This window comes from Lepisma saccharinum, chromosome 1 (genome assembly GCF_977018435.1).
Source record: "Lepisma saccharinum chromosome 1, izLepSacc3.1, whole genome shotgun sequence".
NCBI classification, from domain to species: Eukaryota; Metazoa; Arthropoda; class Insecta; order Zygentoma; family Lepismatidae; genus Lepisma; species Lepisma saccharinum.
The window spans coordinates 93,572,135-93,593,388 of NC_139229.1; the positions used below are offsets into that span (position 1 = coordinate 93,572,135).

The 21,254-nt window shown below is 38.0% G+C and overlaps 1 protein-coding gene across 3 annotated transcripts in view; it reads left to right on the top strand.

Moving 5' to 3' along the window:
• Positions 1–18,724, top strand: part of LOC145984649 (unextended protein-like) — a 53,283-nt gene extending 34,559 nt beyond the window's left edge. For 2 of the 3 annotated variants that reach the window (XM_083118220.1, XM_083118222.1), the window contains exons 6-12: positions 696–839; positions 3,314–3,445; positions 4,960–5,090; positions 6,491–6,611; positions 12,884–13,060; positions 15,307–15,351; positions 18,481–18,724. In XM_083118220.1, the coding sequence (XP_082974346.1) occupies positions 696–839; positions 3,314–3,445; positions 4,960–5,090; positions 6,491–6,611; positions 12,884–13,059 (704 nt within the window). In that variant the 3' untranslated portion in view covers position 13,060; positions 15,307–15,351; positions 18,481–18,724. The remainder of the gene's footprint in view (positions 1–695; positions 840–3,313; positions 3,446–4,959; positions 5,091–6,490; positions 6,612–12,883; positions 13,061–15,306; positions 15,352–18,480) is intronic. The other variant, XM_083118221.1, reaches the window with a different exon arrangement.
• Positions 18,725–21,254: the final 2,530 nt, after the last annotated feature.

The window sequence follows — 21,254 nt, forward strand, 5'->3', positions numbered from 1 at the left end:
GACTTTTGCTCACCCTGTATAATAAAGTCTTCATACAGAGTGATCAACAAATTACAGAGTAAATGCTGTGATACAGTTTCCTAAATTGTTGCTCACCCTGTACATTCAAAATATATATAGACCTTCTGAATTTTACGTCATCAGGGGAGTAACCATAAGGTGTACATTTTTATTTCCATTCTGTCAAAATGGGTGTGAGTGTTAGATAAAAAGAACACTGAGTTCTACATTACGTAATTCGCCTTGTGTTACAGTTGTAAGCAGATTTGTAAGTCGATTATTAAGGTAGATAAAGCTTATTAAAATATAATTTATAAATGTAAATAGGAAAGAAACCTAAAACCCTCACTAAGAACTAGTCAGGTTTTGTTTCATGCGAATGCTAATATAATGTTACTTTCTTTGCATTTTTAAGTATATTGCAGCGGACCTCCGTGGCGAAGTGGTTAGCACAGCGCTTTCGAATCCTGGCTTCCTTGTGAATCATTCTCCATCAACTTCATCATAAATATTAACCCGCGACTTACAAACAGCAAGTTTATATTTTTGGGGGAGGACATCAGGATGGAGTTTTGAAAATGACATGGAAATTCCGTGCATACTGGGAATCTGTTCACGCTGTGTAACTTCAGGGAAAAAATAATAAATTCATTACTTAAAATAATAATGCATTATATACATATGTATTATTCCAGGACGCAAAGGTCACATGGCGTTTGTGCAACGTACCATCACGGAAGACAACCAGGAGAAGTTGCTGACGATTGGATTGGTCACTTTGGAAGATGTGATCGAGGAGCTAATCCAAGCAGAAATTGTGGATGAAACGGACGTTTGGGGTAAGTGTGAATCAATAAGCTACATATTTTACTGCCTTACGTTCTGTTGATGACGAAGGTTGATTATGTGCACCATGTGTAAACAATGGACTCATGAGCAATGTGCTTGAGTGGACGACAACCTTGACTTCATTTGTGTAATTTGTGTAGGTTAGGTAATACATGAAAATGAAAATTCACGCCGAGTAGGTTAGGTAACACATGAAAACGCACGCCAAGTCCAACGAAGTTAAATATATAAAGTGCTATCTATATCTGCTTTATTTTTTTATTTCTAAATTAATGTTTTTCTGTTCTACTTTTTGACAAGGCACTTATATTGTAACATTCCTAAATAAACAGGGGATCATATTGTATTATCTTATGTTTGTCTTTACTTTATGTTATATTTTCGATTTAAAATTTCCAAACCAATTCTAAGTAATAATTAAGATGTGCACCAAAACATACTTGTAATCGTCTTCATTGTATTGCGATGTTTATGCTAAATAGCGGTTTAATATATCTTAGAGGAAGGGATCATTTTGCCCTGGTCTCCCCTATGTGTGATTTGCACTGGCGTATTCATGATTTTATTTCGGGGAGAACTTAAGGATTGTAACATAGAAATGGCAATTTCCAAAATATTCAAGCACGTCGTTTCTGCATCTTAAATATGCGAATCTCCGCTTTTTAAAAAGGAACCAGGGTGATGTTTGAAGGGTGTATGAGAGAGAATTCCCTCTGGTCACTAATTTTTGGCACTTGGAAACTGTATATATGTATATAATTTATGTAATATCGCAATGCTTGAAGAGTAGTTATTGCAATTTACCCCACACGGAAATTCTAAATTTCCACACCGAAAAGAAATGAATGACTATTACTTTACCGCTGGTCGTTTTCTTTTAAAACTCATTTAAAAAATAAACTTTATTCATTAAAAAGTCAGTATTGTTTAAGGCAATGGATATGCTTACTTGTTACAAAGTAACTCCAAGGGTTCTGTATGTAGGGTTGCACAAGTTTGTTGCATTTTAGCACAGACCTATTGCTGATGAACATATATTTTCAACCTTGAGTTAGTGCCTTTATATCTTAAGAAGAATAAGTCTTTGGGGTCCACGTGCAGACACTTATGAGCTACTGCAAAGGACTTTCCACCCATCTGCCTGCGAACTGTGGCCATTGTCGAACTTTCTCCCCCATTAGTAAACTTGCTAGTGTAGTAAGCATGCACAGAAATTTTGAATTTTCATTTGACGAGTAATTCCTGTAAGTTTTAGGCTGACAGAGGGCAAGAAACAACTCCTCTTCACTGGTGCAAGTGTGTTTAGGAGGCGCCATCTTTAAAATAACAAAAATGACATCTTGAAGCTTACTTGATTAGTGTTGCAGCCTTGAGGTCGTTTTGTAAATAACAGTTGGTACCTAATGTAAATTTGATCTGTATACAGTCCGCACCAGGTTGCGAAATCACTACGAATTGGTGGGAGGGAAGGAGCAGACACACACACACAATAAATATATATATAATGTCATTATATATATGTCAATTATCAAATAATTCAATTATATTATAAAATATTGTCCTTCATTCAAAATTCGATTGCAAATTTAAGATATTACTACACTGCTAATGCTGTGAACAATGATTTGCTTAATTAGGGGGAGTGGCTAAAATGAAGACACATAAGATAATAGTTGCCAACATAAAAATCAAATCTAAAAGCTCAAGGGTCTTGGGTTCGAATCCCGCTCGGGCATGGTTGTTTGTGAATGTCCATTCATCAGTTTCATCATTTCATCACTCATCCCCATCTTCGCAAATTAGCCAAGATGCACAAAACGCGAAGTAAAATACAAATGAATCAAATCAAAATCAAACATCTAAAAGCTAAGAAGTTTTTTATTTATATATTTATCTACGTTGCGGTATCTGACGAAATGCGATGAGAAATGGGGAAGAAATAACAAATCGGACTAATTTCTGTTTTCTGAGGATTGCTGGGTAGAGTGTCTTTAGAGACGAGGCACCGTTGTTCGCTTTTTATGTGTGTTTTCGATATTATTCCCGTGAAAGTATATTCGACTTCAAACCTAATTGTTTATCTTTTGTTGTTATAACAAAAAAAATCTCCCCCCCGGAAAAGTTTGGTGGGGGGGAAATTTTAGACAAGATCGTTGGTGGAGGGAATTACCCCCTGTCGCCCCCGGGATTTCGCACCCTGGTCTACACTATAATTTTTATTGTACTTTTAACGTTTTCATACTCTTTTAATATATTTCATGTTAACTATAAAATAAGCCTGTTTTCCTAAAGTTTGGTGGAAATTGGCTGCAAAATTTATCACGGCGTCACCATAATTCACCTTTTCCCAAGTTCATCCGCAGACAAAACAAAGACAGATCGCCCAGATTGAAACAGAGGAGAATACTTGTTTTGTTATACAATATTACAACATAAGGAAACTGACACTTCTTGATCTTTACAGAAGACAATCATGCAAGGAGAAGAATCCATCCTTTAAAATCAGTCTTCAGCGAAATTGCTGAAAAGAAGTCGAATCAAATGATCGGAATTTCTCCACAGATGTCGCTGGCTACGTTCCAATACCTGAGTACGAGTGAGTAGCCTTTTGCCAGATTTTTTGTTTGTGTGTAAATAATTCACCAAAATTTTCAGTACAATGATATTTTACACAAGGCAACCCAACTTAACACAAGGAGTTGGTGGGTTGCATTAGTTGCATATATATATACCTCCACCGGGTATCGAACCAGGGACCCCTTCATTGCAAAGCGACGACGTTACCATCAGGGAGGCCCTGTTACTTCTCACGACACTGAGCAAAGGCCGGAAGTTCGGAGACTCCCGCCGAGAATCGAACCAGTGACAGCTCGCACCAATGGTGAGAGCGTTAACTATTTGGCTACGTGGGAGCCGACTGACCATGCTCCGTGAAAAATCGTAAATTATAGTGTTGTCCTCACTATGCTTGGAAAGAAGTCACTTAATCCTATTCCTTTTTAGAATAGAATATAATAGAAAAGTATTTTTATTTACTAGGTGTCGTGTCGTATGCGCCGAGGCTTCTTATCGGTTCATTTCCGCCGTAACATATGTCAAGACCTTCCTTGGCTGGTTTTCCCACAAACCAGAGTGTCATCACCGCCGCGCGCACGTGTGTTTATGGCCACATGGTGCATAGTGCATAAAGTGGACTTAAAACATAAAATCAAACGTGTCTTTATGACGATGTACAGCTGTGTTTACACTGAAATGTTAAACCTATCCAGAGAGTCAACTATGACTTTTCGTTACTTATTTCAAAAGACGTTACACAGGATTACTTGTATCAATTTTATTCCACAACAGAAAATACATAAATCAGTATGAGCCTATTAACTATTAATCATTTATCGTTAATCGTCAAAAAAACATTGTAAATACAGTATTGTTAAAATATTGAAAGCATTCTACAAGTACTACGTAAATGTACACTTTGGAAGCAACATAAATGTGCCAGTCTATTACTTAATTATTATACACTACATAAAATCGTCAAAAACATTATAAATACAGTGTAATTTTTTGCAAACATTATATACGTAATAGCTACGTATATATAAACACAATATTTCGATACACTTGCACAACAACAATACAAACGTTATTTGAATTCTTGTAGGTATGCCAATGCTCGAAGGCATTGCACGCGTTGTTTCTATCATTTCCATATTCTCAGCCATCTTGTCGTCTCTCTCAGGTCTCAGTTTTATATAAATACTATTTTCCCAATGTATATCCCTCATATATACTTTCATCTTACATTAATTTACCAATCACCTTCCTATTCAATCGAAGATGAAAACAGCTGGAGCTGGGCAACGTCATAAACACACATGCGCGCGGCGGTGATGGCACTCTGGATTGTGGGAAAACCCACCAAGGAAGGTCTTGACATGTCGCGGCGGAAATGAACCGATAAGAAGCCTCGGCGCAAGCAACACGGACTCTATTTACTACAGAGCGAGATTCAACCTTGGGCTGCTCTTACAAGTACCACACTGTATATTCCCATCAATAATTACTCCCCCCCCCCAGATCTGTCACTCTCATTCATATCTGTATTTTCAGCTGTGCACCCTTTTAAACCTGATCAAATGCAAGAAGCCTTTCTTACGAGACTCATGAAGCAGGACGTCTTTCGCCAGGTAAAAATAAAAAACGAGAAAACTGCAGGATCAGAAATTTATATTTATCAAGAGGTGAGTGAGTGTTGGAATTCGTCAACTCACGTATTTAGTAGTTAAAGGCATCTCGTAGGATTTTCGTAAAGGCGCTAGTAAACATACATACGACCGTTCTTTGTAACTGATCAGTGGTGATTGATTTATGATGAATTGAATTGTCTGCACATTCATCACTGTATTCATGGGCGTCGGTCTGTCGACACCAACTCCCCTGGAAATTGGCATATTTCATTTCAAGTTACAAGAAGCAGAAAACTTGTTATTTTTATTGTTAATAACAGAAATAAAGTCAGTTAGTTAGTCTTTAAATAGAATAACCAATGCAAAAATCACGTTAGATAGAAAAATTGAGTGTAAAATACAGGAACCAGGTTATGGTTTTAAAAGTATCTACCATTTTAATCCAAAGAATGAATGGTTCAACAGTTTTAAATTCCAAAAAATTGATTTTTTTTGTGAGAGGTCAATCGTTGTTTTACCTCTCACATCTAAAAGCTTTTTCTTGAACGAGATGTGGAAAAACCTAATATCAAAATTTAGTAACTATGCATTAAAGTACACTAACTATGTTTGAAATACAATAATAAACTCCATCAATGGCCAGAACCGCCTACAAAAATTTGTGACTGTATTTGGTTCTTTATACCAACTTTTCAGAGACTCTTCTAAGCGTTGACTCTGGCTTTTCTAACACGGTGGAGCCTTCCTTGGTCACTACAAAATATTCTTCCCTAGCATTTCTGTTGTTTTCACAATTTTCACTTCAATTTGTTCTCCGTTTTACATTCTGATTCATGCCATTGTAAAAGGTCTGCCTCCCCAAACTACCAGCCCACAGCTAAGCAATACCCTTGGGCGATATATCGTCCAGACGATATTGAAAAAATTATCGTCCTGGCGATATCAACTAGACGATATATCGTCACGATATTTGGCTATATATATCGTGGAGACGTTATATCGCTGATATCACGATACTGAAAAAAATAACCTATCGTATTCTGTGACGATATTTTCTTGACGATATATCGCAACATCAAATTTCCGATATCGTCCATTCCTACTTTCAAGGCATTAACATTCACTTCTGAGCGGCGATTAAGGAGGGGCGTGGGGAGCAGTTGCCCCTATTTTTACCACTTTTGCCCCTACACTATGGCCTCTTAATACTAAGCCATGTCTACCAAGAAAAAGTAAACCCCAGTTTTGGCACCCAATTACTGCTTCTGAGTTGTAATGTTCCCATTGGAAGCCAATGGGGTTTACAACACAGAAATGTCCGTGATCGTACAAACATACAACATTAATTAAAGTAATGGGATTATATTCTTGCCTAATAAGAAAAGATTGATCCTACATGGTCTGTTCTCTCAGCTGGAGACTAATCTCTCATTTATGGTTCTATTGATTTGAAGGGTAAACCAGCTGATTATTTTGTGATAATCCTGGAAGGCAGAGCGGAGGTGACCATTGGCGCTGACAAGATGAAGTTTGTGTGTGGACCTTTCACGTACTTTGGAGTGCAGGCACTTACATGTAAGTAGGATTATTGATCAATTCAATAAGTGACGGATTACTGACTATTGCTGGGGAAGGAGGCGGTAGTTCTTTCTTGTTATTATTATTATTATTATTAAGTGGTTGCTGCAAGTCCTAGATTTCCGGAATGGTACTGAAGTCCTGGAGTAATTATCAGATTCATAATAGAGCCCGGATTTGTATGTAATTACATATTCTATTCCTTTCTAGCTACGTACCTTGAACAGGAAAATGTCAACGAATTATATAACTAACATGCTTTTTACAGTGCAGAGTTGTCAGCTCTACGCCTAACCCCCAATATGAATGGAGGAACTACTACAGAAGACAAACACAAACACATTAGAGAGCACAACTACTACACAAGACATACACAAACACATCACAACTATAACACAATATAAACACAAACACACCACAACTACTACACAAGACAAACACAAACAAATTACTACTACGCAAAACAAACATACTAGACAGCACAACTACTACGCAAACATACTAGACAGCACAACTGCAACTAAATTCTTTTAGTTTTATTCTTTCTAATTTTTTTTTTTTTTTTTCAAAATTTAAAGTCTAACATAAGTTTTTATTGACTCTTCTCACATGAGGCACATTTTGTTACTGATGACTGTTTTTATTTAATTAGTTACCTTTGCTAAAAGCCCTATCTTTAAGAAACAAAATGAAATCAATATATATATATATGTATGTATGTATATGTATTCACTTCCTCTGGATCGTTAGCCAACCAAGGAAGCAAATATACATAACACTCACTATGTACACCCCACTTCCCCTGGATCATTAGCCAACCAAGGAAGCAAGCGCACAATATTATGAAGTATATACATTTACTTTTATACATATGCCATATTCATATACATGTAGTGCCTCCCCGATGACGCAGTGGTAGTGGTATAACAACTGGAATGCAGTATCTAATATGAAAATACAAAAATACAAAAAAAACGTGTCTACTAAAAATAAACAGCAAATACTTACTTACCTTCTATTGTTCTGTAACTGCCATTACCAAAGTCAAGCACCAAAATCCAATGTTGAAATTCTGTTGAGGTGGCATTCTCCAAACCTTGCACTGCTCTTGTGAACAAATACACCAATGCAAAACGGCGCTTGTCTTCAAATTCTTCCGGTAAACCCAATATCCTGTTATAGGAAAGGCGAGAAGCATTGCTAGCAACGCCTCCATGTGTTGATACACTTACACCAACTGGCAAAAAAGACATGGCTTACCAGGATCTGAAAGAAAAAGAAAAAAATATATGTATCAGTGTTCAAAACTGGAAGGATGAAATGGTGCAAATTGGCACTTAATATATTGCATCAATGTGACAAAGTTGAAAACATACTTGCTACCTTGGAATAACATTAAGTAAGAAATTTACAAGGTGCATTTGCAAACCAAGGGCTGATGATAGAATACATCTGTACGAGGGACATTCATAAAGTAATAATTATTGCCAAGAAAGAATACAGTAATGCACATGAGATTTTTTGAATGAATGTCTTTATTCACAAAAACTCCACCCAGAGTGACACAACTCCCATCATGTACCAACTTGCAGATGCCATTGCTGAAAAAGTCATGTGTCTCACTGTCCAGGAAGTAATTTACCACAGAAATGATGTTGTCATCATCATCATCGAAATGCTTCTGCTGCAGAGGCTTCTTCATTTCTGGAAAGAGTAAAAAGTCACTGGGTGCAAAATCCAGGAAATATAGAGGGTAACGGAGAATTTCGAAACCCAAAGTACCTGCATGAGTCACAGTCTCCTGAGCAGAATGTTCACCTTGCTTACGGCGGCTGCAGCAGTCAGCAAGCATGAGGGACTCCACTTTCCTCACAATTTTGGTTCCTCCAAGAAGGTTGCCACCCGCATTCTTCATCTTGCAGACTTGATGCATCACTGAAACCTTCTATGCACCTTACCACTGTGTCATATGATGTACACAGCCATAAGTTCATTGTGGATTTCTTTTGCATTTTTTTCTTTCAAGAACAAAAGGTCAATCACACCTCAAACTTTAGCTGGCTCCATGGGCTGCACCATCTTGGTTTTCAGATCATCTAGTGGTGTTTCATAGAACTTCTATGTGCTTAATGTGTACCAATCCGATAGCTGAAAGACCAAAGGCGTCCCCACAGTGCAAATACTTGAGATGGACCTAAGGGAAATCGGTAGGGATGGAAAAGAGTATATAGATCTTGCACAAGATAGGGACAGATGGAAGGCCTGTGTTGCTGCAGCCATGAACCTTCGGGTTTAAGAAGGCTAGAGAGTTAGTTAGTTAGTTACATGCTTTTGCATAAGTTTTATGTTACATATTTGTTTTACATATATGTCAGGATGTTACATATTTTACACATTTGCTAATTTACTTTACATAAAAACAACATATTTCGGTAATTTGTTTCCTATCTTTTGATCATTTTCTCTATATTTTCGATCTCTGAAACACGATGAAGAAAATTTGTAGATCATGTGGTGTCATATTTTCTAATCAATGAGATGCACGGTCACCTAAAATTGACTGCCAAGTCGAAAAACAGGCTGAAGAAAAAAAACGGGAACTGTTATTTACCGAAAGATTCTGGAGTTTCTTGTGCATTAATTCTTCTTCAATCTGCCCTTACATTTACATATTCTACAATAATTTGCGGTGTGAAAAGTAATTAATAGTTGACAAAATTGGTTTCTTAAATATGTACACTTATAAATTTGATACAAATTTTAATTTGAACAAATTACACACTTAAAATTATGTTGAATATGTTGAAATAAAATAAATATCTAGCAGAATTCTTGAAATTGCTTGGATACTCGATTATTATTAATATTGCATATTCTTTGATACTACATATTTAGCTACACATCCTTTTGATGATACATATATAGGTACATATTTCTTCAATTATTGTCACATAATTATGTACATATTTTGTACTTTGATATTACATAAGAATCTGGGGTCTAGGTGCCGTCAGTTGGAATTGGAAGCTTTTATACGGTACAAAGAAAAAATGTCGTTAGTTTGAAAGATTCAGAGTAAAAACAAATCGGTTTATATTCTCGAATATTTTCTAGAGTTGTATCGGGTTGCTCGATCGTGTAATTATTTTTCTCACTAACTTGCTTTCTTCTTTAACCCTTCTTTCTCTTTTCTTGATGATGGTTTAGTTCTTTCTCTCTCTCTTTGCTCGCTTTTAGTTCTCCTCTTTTTTTTAAGTATCTCTTTCTTGATCAGTTTTGTGTTCCTCTCCTTCCCTCTTTCTTGCTCGCTCCCTGTATCTTGTCTTTCCTTCTCTCTCTCGGTCTCTCTCTCTCTCTCTGTCTGTGTGTGTGTGTGTGTGTGTGTGTGTGTGTGTGTGTGTGTTGATTTATTTTTTCTCACTCACTCGCGTCCTCCCTCTTCTCTCTTTATCTTCAATTTTCTCTTTCTCTCATTTCTGTCTTTAGTTTTTTCCTTAGAGTATACAGAGAACCCAAGCGTGTTTTCTGGGCGAAGGGAATGAAGCCGTGAGGGGAAGGAGGTGAGGTAAAACCGCAATTTTGGGATGTGCCACAGTTGCTGTAACAGTGGAGGAAGTAGGGTTTTGAGCGTGGAATGTTCGTTTATAGTGCATACTATCTGTACATTTCAGTGACACTGCGAGTAGATAATAAATAAGAAGCTATGCCTCTGTGAGCAGCTTTCGGATGCAACAATAGAAGTGGCAAGAAATGTTGTTTTTTTTTAAAAAAAAGAAGGAATTGAGAGGTTCTCAGATAAACATGCTTACAACATATTTACGTTTATTATACACGCATTTCTGTTGTGATTTTATTAGTGATATTATTATTAACGCTATGTATAATTTTTTTAATTCAAAATTGTGATATATCGGAATGGCAAGAATCGTTCGCAAGTTTCCTAAAAATAACTATTGCAAATGTTTATACGTGTTGAGAACTTTGTGGAATGTAAATTCATTGAACGAACAAAGATACTTCAGACATGGAAAAAGAGACACGTGTCGATTGGAAACCAACCATCAGAAATAAATAAGACCTTCCGAACCGAAGCGACACGCCAAGCTGCACTTGTCGCTCGGACTGGGCCGTTTTCTTAATACAGTCCATCGCGTCGCCTCGGTTTGTTGGTGGCGCATGCACGGTTAATTTTTTTTTCCTTCTGACTGAAGGGGCCCGTGTAGCTTGTCGGGTCAAATAATGAAGTTTTCAGATCGAATGTGCACGCGACTCATGTCGCTTCGAAACGAGCCAGCCAACGGTTACATCTGCCTTCGCGGCAAGACAGACTGCACAAGGCTGTATTGGCGAAATCCTCAAAGCGGCATGTATCGCTATGAAATTTCTCTATTCAGACCGAAGCAACAAGCAACACGTGCCCTTTGGAAGCGAACCCTCTGAAATGAATGCAACTTTTCGAACCAAAGCGACACGGCAAGCTGCATGTGTCACTCAGACTGGTCCGACTTCCCAATAGCATTTATCGTGACGCCTCGGTTTATTTGTAGCGCATGCACGGTGAATGCTTGCCTTTATGGAGATTTTACACCGAAGTGACACGCGGCATGTGTAACTTAAGGATTTCACTAATCGAAGGCAGGTTAGTGCGACCTGTCACGCCTCTATGTTTTGAAACGTTGCTGTTGATTGACTCGTTCCCAAGCGGCATGTGTCGCGCGATCCCCTGAGAATTCACACCGGAGTGGCAAGCGACAAGCGACATGGGCCCCTTCAGTCTAAAGGAGAATTCACACCAAAGCGACAGGCGACACGTGTCGGTTGAGGATTTCACCGATCGAACGTAGGCTTGTGCAGCCTGTCATGTCAGGTAATTCAAAGTCATCATTGTTTTCACAAAGTCTCTTGATGTTTTCTGTTACATTAAATTTTAAAGCAATGCGTACGTACAAGAAAAACTATTAGTTATTAAGAACTTCGTATTATTGTTTCCGAGGATTTAACCATAACGAAGCATAACAAGCATTCTTATTTTTCACGACAAAATTCCCTCTCGCTGAATGTTAACAAATAGACGCAACAGGCGGGTGGCACATCGCAACATGGCGGCCGCCGCAAACTACTTTGGCTTCAGCTGACGTCACACACGCTCTCTCTATTCCTTCTATACTCTAAGGTTTTTCCCTACTTTTCTACTCATTCCGTCCAACATTAGCTTTTCTCCCTTTTTCTTCAAATTTCTCTTTCTCTCATCTCTCGTGCCTTACTTTCTCTTCCTCTCTATAACTCTCGCTTTATGCTTATCTCCCTCCCACTCTGGGTCCAATGCATCGTATATTGAGAAAACTACATTCAAACGAAGTCCTTAAGGTACAGATGATGGAATACAACAAACAGGGGCGGACCCAGAGCCGTGTTTCGAGTGTTGAAGCCCTGATAGGGTAAAGCTTGTTACTTGAAGCTGGCGTCATTCCGAGGAACGGCTGATTGCTTGACATGATCAGGCTACCAAGTTTTTATGTTTTAATCAATATCAAATATTTTAATCATATTATGCAATCCACTGCATGCATTATGAAATTACAGAAGTTAATATTACAGAAGTATTAAATTTGAATGTGAGAATTTGAAATTGAGGCCTTTCATTGTTAACATTGAAAGTGAATGCCTAACTGTATACCTTTTATAATTTTTCGTGCCTATTTTCCAATCTTTTTGCCTACCTACGTGACCAGTATTAGTGCCAAGGAATCTGGATTCTAATCATAACCCATCACCCTTACATGGATAGTAATTTCAATACGCAACCCACTGCACAGACACATTATAACCTCACAGGTCAACATAAGTTTCCCCCAACTGAATGTATATTTTTCTAGTGAAGTTGCATGTTGTATTTTTATTACACACAAACAGGGTTGTTATAGGTCCAGGAATCCATAAGTTCTAATGGATTCTATTGGGTTCCGTAACAGAACCGGAATCTTTTTTCTCGCACAATTTAAATTCGGTCCAAGTTGGGCATTGTTTCATTTCAATTCCGAAATTGGACCGTATTTATTATAAATTGATTCTGGAGAAAGGTTCCGGAACCGAATTGCAATACTTGAAAGATGAAGAAGTTCTTTGTGGTGCAGAATCCATTTACGTTTGCTGAATTTCTCTCCCGGACCGGAATTGAATTCATTTACAATTCCTGGACATTTAATAACCCTGCATATAAATTCCTAGAATGATTTATAAATTGATTAATGTTTTTTCTCCGACTATAGCTGATCCACCGCCTCTCAAAGGAGCCAAAGCCCCTAGGGCTTCGATAGCCCATGCATACGTTCCCGACTACACGGTGAAAGCCATCAAAGATTTGGTCTACATGAAGATCAGCCGGACTCTATACATATCGGCGAAGACAGCCTCCTTGCTGGACGAAAGTAAGAAGCATGGATAAGGCGAGTAGAGACCATCTCGTTTGTTTGAGGTATTGTTTCATGTCCACCTTTATGCACAGATAGGCTAATTGGGACTATACACACAGTTTAAAGTGGGATCCGAACCACTATGTGCCTCGGTCGGCTATCGAACCCCTTAATTACAAAGCGAAGGCGTTACAACTTCGCCATCTGGGAAGCCAAGACCTCAATTTTATGGTTACTCTACGGAACTGTACCAAATGTCATCATAATATGTATTGATGAGGGAAAATGAGTGAACCTCGAAAATCATGAAATACATCGCTCTCTCTGTACAGTACGCTGACCCATTCAAACAAACAACATCATGCATGCCGCTGGCTAAACAAGGGAAATTCCTTCGACACTACCGGGTTCGTCTTCCTGATAGAGGAGTGCAACCCGGTATTAAAGAAGGAGATAAAAACTGCAAGAACGACACGTAAGTGTCGTTTGTAATTGTGAATAAAAGACCCAGTCTTTGGGGAAACGGACAGTCTTGTTCCAGCCACATTACCAGGCACGTGGGGTGTCGTTCGGATTCACGATCATCAACATAGCCAAGGGTGCTATCGACGAACTAGTCAGCCAGCGGCAGTTTGGGCCAAGTAAGTAGTACGAGAGAGTGTTCACCCAATTTACCTCATAACTACTTCCTCCCGCCGGTGAGACCGACGGCACCATTCAGTTTCCAAATCGCTGTACCTTTGAGCTACATTCCTAGGTGACCCGCGATCTCAGTTCGCATCTATAGGTCACGCAACATGGTGTAGATGCATGGCAACTTCAATTAATCTCATTACCTTCGACTTGAGACACTCCCACTCCACCCCTGTCGAAGATATAAGCATTCCATGATATTTTTTTCTCATCCCCCAATTACTACTCACACAATCATTGCTATAAAAGCTCTACCTCCCTCAACTTCCACGTCTCTATAACATTTAATGTAAGCTATCCCCAATCACTAACGCTCCCCACTAATAACCGCCCCCAAGACTGAAAGCCTAACTAATCACATCGTTGTTTATCCCAATACAACATTAACCCCCCACCGGATGAACGAGTTTCTCCATGCAGAATTAAACTAATCCCTCGATCAAAGATCACTGGCAACAGCTATTGCTCCCCCAAACACCGACAACCCTGACGCCTCCCCAGCAACCCATCCACAACCCCCTTCACAGGCGCCAGAACCACCGCCACTGAATACCCAAGATTCCTGGACGGATTACAAACACCCCGGCGAAAACGAAAACCTATCACCCCCTTAACAAGTACCAGAGTTGCAACAGTATATTTATTTTTAAAAAACTTGGACCTTCATGCGCTTCATCCACCACCACTACATGTCTTCATATAGTTATAATATAATGAGTACGTCATTGTATTATGATTTCTTGATTTTTGTTATTTGCGTCGCTTCTCTGCCACTTTTGGTTAATTGCGACGATGAGGATGAGTGATGATATGATGAAATTGATGAAGGGACACTCACAAAGAACACCCATGCCCCGGCTGGATTCGAGCCCAGGTCTGGTTTTGAATCCCTGCTCGGGTCATTGTACGACAATAAACTTTTATTTTCATAATTCATATGAACAACGTATTTATGAAAAGTAATATATTTGACACACAGATATGATATAGCCTTCACCCATCGTACGATGTCCAAGAATTTTCGTATGGAAATACAAGATGACACCCTTTTTGGAAAGGGGGTTGTAAGGGGTGACCCTTTCAGAGGACACTTAACTGTCAACCTCATATCCATGTAGCACACCCTGGGCTGCATTTGTAGGCTAACGAGGTTCTGGCGTCTGGCCTCACAGGCAGTAGAATCCTCTGTGGGGCTTGTGTTGTGTGCGGTCTGTATGTTTGTGATCGTCCCTTCATTCATTTCATCTTATCACCATTCACCTCCATCGTCGCGATTAGCAAAAATTTGCAAAATGAGACGTTAAATAAACTAAATCAATCAATCAAGGCACCCTCTTTTATTGAGAGTGCTTATTTCCCCATCTCTTTCATACAACAAACATTCAGGGTTTTCTTATAAGAAGATTATCAGTCAATGTTAGTTATATTCTGGCTATTTACTAAATGTTAGAAGTTAACCTTGATGTAAGATTGCATTAAAGAAACGCATGATCACCTTAAAACGAGTTAGAATATAAAGATTTATTGGAGTTTATGTTCGGTAGATTCCACTTTGAATTAACGTCTTTTTTTTGGTCATCTTACAGACACCAAATGAGTTTTTCTAACCTTCTTCTGGAGCTATGAGAAAGGTGGGTAGAACAAGCAAACATATTTTTTATGCTTTAGTTATACTAAGTTAACTGGTACACTGGTAATTATAAGAATACAAGTTTTATCTATTGCTTATATGTTAGGGAGAAAACTTTAGTTCCTTTTCATTTAACATTCACATATTTTCTAAAACATGCATTTACTATATAATGCTTTAAATTGTTTTATGGTAGTTATAACTAGAGCCCGGAAGTTTGGCAAAATGCCTCTTTTTATTTACTGCATATATTGATAAAATTTTTCCGGATATACGTTTTTTATGTTGTTTCGAATGTTTTAGAAGCCTTTTCATTTTGCCTATTTTGCCTATTTGGGCACTGCCTATTTTTAATTATAATGCTTTTTTTTTGCCTTTTTCAATGAAATTTTACCATTTTTTTTTTTTTAAAAAAATGTTGGCATTTATTTTTCTTCCGTTTATTACGTGAATAATTTTCGCCTTATTTAAGTAATATTGAACTCACGCATGTTTCAACATTGCTGAAGGAGAAAAGTGTGAGAAAAAGTATTTCATGCTGAGTTAGGATATTGCCTTTCGGTTAACATTTCCTTGTGCATGATTGACTGCTGAATTGGAGAGGTTGATTTCAAACACAAAGAAGATACTTCTGAAATCTCCCTCTCGAACCCGAAAATTTCAGGAAGTTACGCCTGAGCTTAGTTTTCCTCCGCAACCAGTCTTGACAAGATGGGGAACCTGGATATCAGCAGCTATATATTATGCTAACAACCTTGAAAAAATTAGTGAGGTGATCGATGCTCATCCAGAAAATGAAGCGGCTTCAATTCGTGAAGTGAAAAACTCCTGTGCTATTCAGAACTGAAGAATGAACTGTCGTTTATTTTTGCACATTATGGTGCATTGCCAGAGACAATTACAAAGCTAGAAAAAAGAGGTGAGACTCTTGTAGCATCCATGAAAATCTTCGAGGAATCTATGCAGCAGATGATGGAAGTGCCAGGAGAAAAGGGGTCAGCTGTTGCGGAAAAGTGCAAACGGGTAGTGAGTGCAAATAAGGACTTGAAACAATTGAAAACAATTTGTGATATTCTAAAAGATGAAAATGCTGTTACCAAAATGAGTCCAGCTACATTAGCTTGTTCTATGTATGCTCCAATAACTTCTGTCGAAGTAGAAAGATCATTTTCTATTATGAAAAACATTCTCTCTGACAGAAGACTATCAATGAATGTTGAGAACTTAAAAAACACCTTGTAGTTATGTGCAATCAAGACGGAGAAAATTGAAATGCTCTTCCCAATGTAGATTTTAACATGTTGCCAGAAATTATATATAAAAGTAAGCGACTTCCAAATGAGCCATTTTTTTCGGTTTATTTTGCCTTTTTTCATTTTTAGTGCGTATTTTCCACATTATAAATGCCTTTTTGCCTGCCTATTTCAACGAAAATAAATGCCTGAACTTCCGGGCTCTAGTTATAACAATAGCAACAACTGTATAGCCTACTGTTTCAGGCATATTTGTAAAGATTCATATTCCATTGGTTTATCATGTTTTCAGACAGGAATTGATATGTGAGTAATATTTGCACATGTGGCCTCAATCCAGATCCAGTACCAATATTCGAAATCATGGCACATGATAGAAATACCCTTACATGTGGAAGGAATAATTTCTTCAAATAGGAATTAACCTAAGATTATATTCACCAACATAGATAATATATCCTGCACATATTATATATATATATTTGTGTGTGTATAATTATTGTAAATTGCGACAATCAGTTACGTATATAACGGCTTCCTACTTCCTACTACGTATATAGCGGCTTCCATATCCGAATAGTTAGAGCTTTCCACTCATCTTTGTTGTCGGCCGACCTCCGTGGAGGAGTGCAAGTGGTCCCGGATCGGTACCCTGTGGAGGCACATAGTAGTTCGGATCCCACTTTAAACTGTAGGTCCATTCCCGATTAGCTTTTATGTATACATAAGGTGGAATTAAAACACCAAATCAACCAACCGCGAGCGAGTGGTTATCACTGCACGCTACGACACTAGGAGTTCCAGGATCGAACCCAGACCTCGGCATGGGTGTTATTTGTGTTTGTCTCTTCATTAATTGTATTGTATCATCTTCGCGATTAATCAAATGTGCCAGCGACGCTAAGTAGCATAAATCAAATCAAATCATTGATTGATTGTTTGATTTGGTTAGTTTTACTTCGCTTTCTCTCCACTTTTGGCTAATCGTGATGATGATACGATACAATTGATGAAGGGACACACACAAAGAACACCCATGCTCAGGTCGCGATCTCTGGCTTACTAGTCAAATCAACATGTTTTGGATTTTCGAAAGGAGGTGGAATTAACGTGTACTTCTTCTCAGTAGTCCTTTCTCATTTTGCAATCTTTTCCTTTCTTTAACGTTGTACTTTTAGGAATACTGAGCCTTAAAGGGGGGAGGGGGTTATGACCCACACCAACCTCCTTTGGGCACGCCACGGATTGCTGCCCCAAGTGTCGAAATCACCGCACGTCACAGGTCTAACATGCAGTTCATTTCTTCATACAGCGTATTTGCAACACGTTTCTTGCAAGATCACCTTTCATTAAGACACTTGAACTACAGTTTTCAAGTGGGATATGAACCATTGGGAATTTTTGGCTAACCAGGAAACGAACCCTGGACCCCTTGATTAAAAGGCGACAGCATTACTTAATTCACAATTTACAAGATCTTTATAAAGCCAATATGATGTTTCAATTATACATAGCTGTCAGAACGATGAAAAATTAAAGCACGAGAAAGAAAGAACCAAGAAGAGAGAGAAACCGACAAACAAGATAGATAAGGGCAAGAGAGAGAGAGACAGAGAGAGAGAGAGAGAGAGAGAGAGAGAAAGAGAGAGAGAGAGAGAGAGAGAGAGAGACAGAGACAGCAAAAAAGCGACGTAAAATAACGAAAATACTATATGATACCACGTACCGTACAATGTTCAAATGTTTCCGACTTGAAAAGAAAAAGCCATTTAGCTGTTTTGTCATAAATGTATGAATCAAAAACTGCCAACAACTTACTTAACACACATACTATTATAATTTATAGCATATTTTGTAACGGTATGTTTTTGTTGCAGTAAGATTCTGAAATTAACTTTGAGATGGGAGTGAATAACGTTGAAAGAAGAACTTCGAATAGATAAAGGACGGGAATAAAAAGGAGGAAAGAAATCATATCTTCAAGAATTTTTATAATAATTTTTAATTATGTATCTTTATGATGTACATTTCCCATATTTAAAAGATGGTATTGTGGTAAATATATGTTTGTATATATTTTTGCGTAAAATGATAGCAATAATTAAATTTTAGTATTATCTACTTTGCTGTTTGTTTCTAAGTATACTAAGTTTATTAACGTTTTAATTATACATATAGCATAAATAATTTCACTCACAAATTATATCCCAGTTAACATCTCTTGAATTGTAGGCCAAGTCGAGTCCTAATTGGTTGATCTGATCATAATGTGAACATTTTTTTCTTTTGCTTTTATTAAGACTACCAAGCTGTTATTTTCAAGTCATCTACAGATGGGGGCAAAATAATACGAACACCTGTGAAATTAGAGAAAATCTTTATTAATAGAGGGTTGGACCACCCTGTGACTGAAGTACACTTTGTATGCGACGTGGAATGGACGCACAGAGGTCATGCACAATGTTTAAGGGAATATGGAGCCATTCTTCCTCCAGAGCAGTCTCCAATTCCGAAAGTGTGGCTGGAGGCGGACTTCGAGCACGCAGTTTGGACTCCAAATATCCCCACAAATGTTCCTTAATGTTCAAGTCAGGAGACTGTGGGGGCCATTCAAGATGTCCTACTTCATCGTCATGTTCTTCGAACCATGTTTGGACAGACCCAGCAGTGTGGATAGGAGCGTTGTCGTCTTGAAAAAGCGGCCGCTCCCCAGGAAATAAAGTCTGGACAAAAGGATGGAGATGATCCCCCAGAATGCTGCGATAGTGATTGGCGTTGATCTTCTCATGCAGAAAAACAAGTGGTCCCACACCGTGCCAAGATATCGCACCCCATACCATAATGGACCCATCTCCATGCCTCATAGTCGGCAAGAGGCAGTCAGGATGAAACGCATCTCGGGGCGTTCTCCACACATAAACGCACCCGGTGGTCTGCAATAACGTGATTTTGACGATCTTAAGTACACGTAAGCTAGATATTAGCTAATATTCGTGCTGTTATATTACTATTCTTGTACCGTCTTTGTAACATTTCATGTAATAATAATAATAATAGAATTAATTAATTTACATATTCAAGTGAATAGACCTACGAATTATATTAATGTATTAATTTAAACATTTTCTTAATTGTTGTCGTTAATGTTCTTATTATCATTTCTTCTGAAACACTTGGCTCGGACACCCTCCCCCGACATATATTTCTAGATGCGTGCCTGCCGAATGATAAATTTTATCAAGCGGTGGTGGTACCGGACTTAGAGGCTAAAGGGAAAACAAAGAAGTATGTGCGTCATAAGCTGAACATAAGAAACAGCACAATATCACAAAGAAACACTTTATGAAATTTATGTCATAGAAGGAGTTGTTTAACCCTCAACTACAGTTGTGACGTCACACGGACCGGAGTGTTCCTTTTGCTTGTTACCCCGTCAGTAGTTTTGACTTTGAGGCTACCTCTCTTTCAGTATCTTCCTCAACTTCAGTGTGCCGTGAAAGCGTGAAGGGAAAGGTTGCATTATCTGCTTCTGTGGTGTTCTATTTATATACTGCAGTCCCGCGGACGTCACGACTGTGTTTGAGGGTTAAAATCACCGATGATTTATTACGATCAATAGACAAGAGAATTGCAGACTTTTTATTTCTGGCATATACTGAATAGAGGGACCCGTGGTTTTGAAGAATGAATGTTAAACAATAACTAAGGACTAAATTCACGTTGATCAGCTGTGTGTAAATTCTCATTTTGGATTGGTGTATTTGTTTTGCTTAAACTCACAATATAAACAAAATACTTTTTTGAAGGAAGTTAAAAAATAATGTTTCGCCCTCAAAACTACGTAATTGTGTTCAGTGAATAACAAAGCATAAGACATGATTAAATTCACATCATTTAAAATATATCTTGATATATTTACTGTATATTCCTTTTTTCATAGAGGTCCTGTGGACCGCACGACTGTGTTAGTGCCCAAAATGTTCACGACTGTGGTTAAGGGTTAACAATATTAAGAACAATAAATGCTTTCTATTTGTAATATACTAAGTACTGCAATTTTGATGTTTACTACACATTGCTTCCCAGCGCCAAGCTTATAATTTAAAGAAATATGTAAATTTTTATAGTGCACGGAAGTTCGACATTGAGAAAGAAAGAAGGTTCAGGAGAAAACATTTCAAAACTTCCAAAAAGTATAGCAGTAATGAAAAAGAGCACTCACTTAAATGTACGATGGATAGACAGTTGTATGGAAGCGAGAAAAACCACAAGGCAGATTTCATAAGATACCTAGCAATCAGTAACCAAGAAACTGAATTTTTAATATTAATGTCCACTTGATTAACGAATCTTATTTATTCTCACCACATAGCCTAATGGGTAAAATATTTGGAGCTTTATCCCACTTTCCGGAAAAAAATATTTTGTGTTTCTGCTACTTTTGACTTTTGTTGGCATGATATCCCGGATTACATTTACGAGACGAGACAAGACAAAACGAGACGGGACAGAACCCTTCGAGACGGGACACGACACGGGAAAAACGAATATTTTCGAGACGAGGCAGCATTTTTACGAGACATAGCAAAGTCTCGTCCCGTCCCGTCTCGTCTCGTGGGCAACACTAAATGTGGATGATGACTTAAAAGTC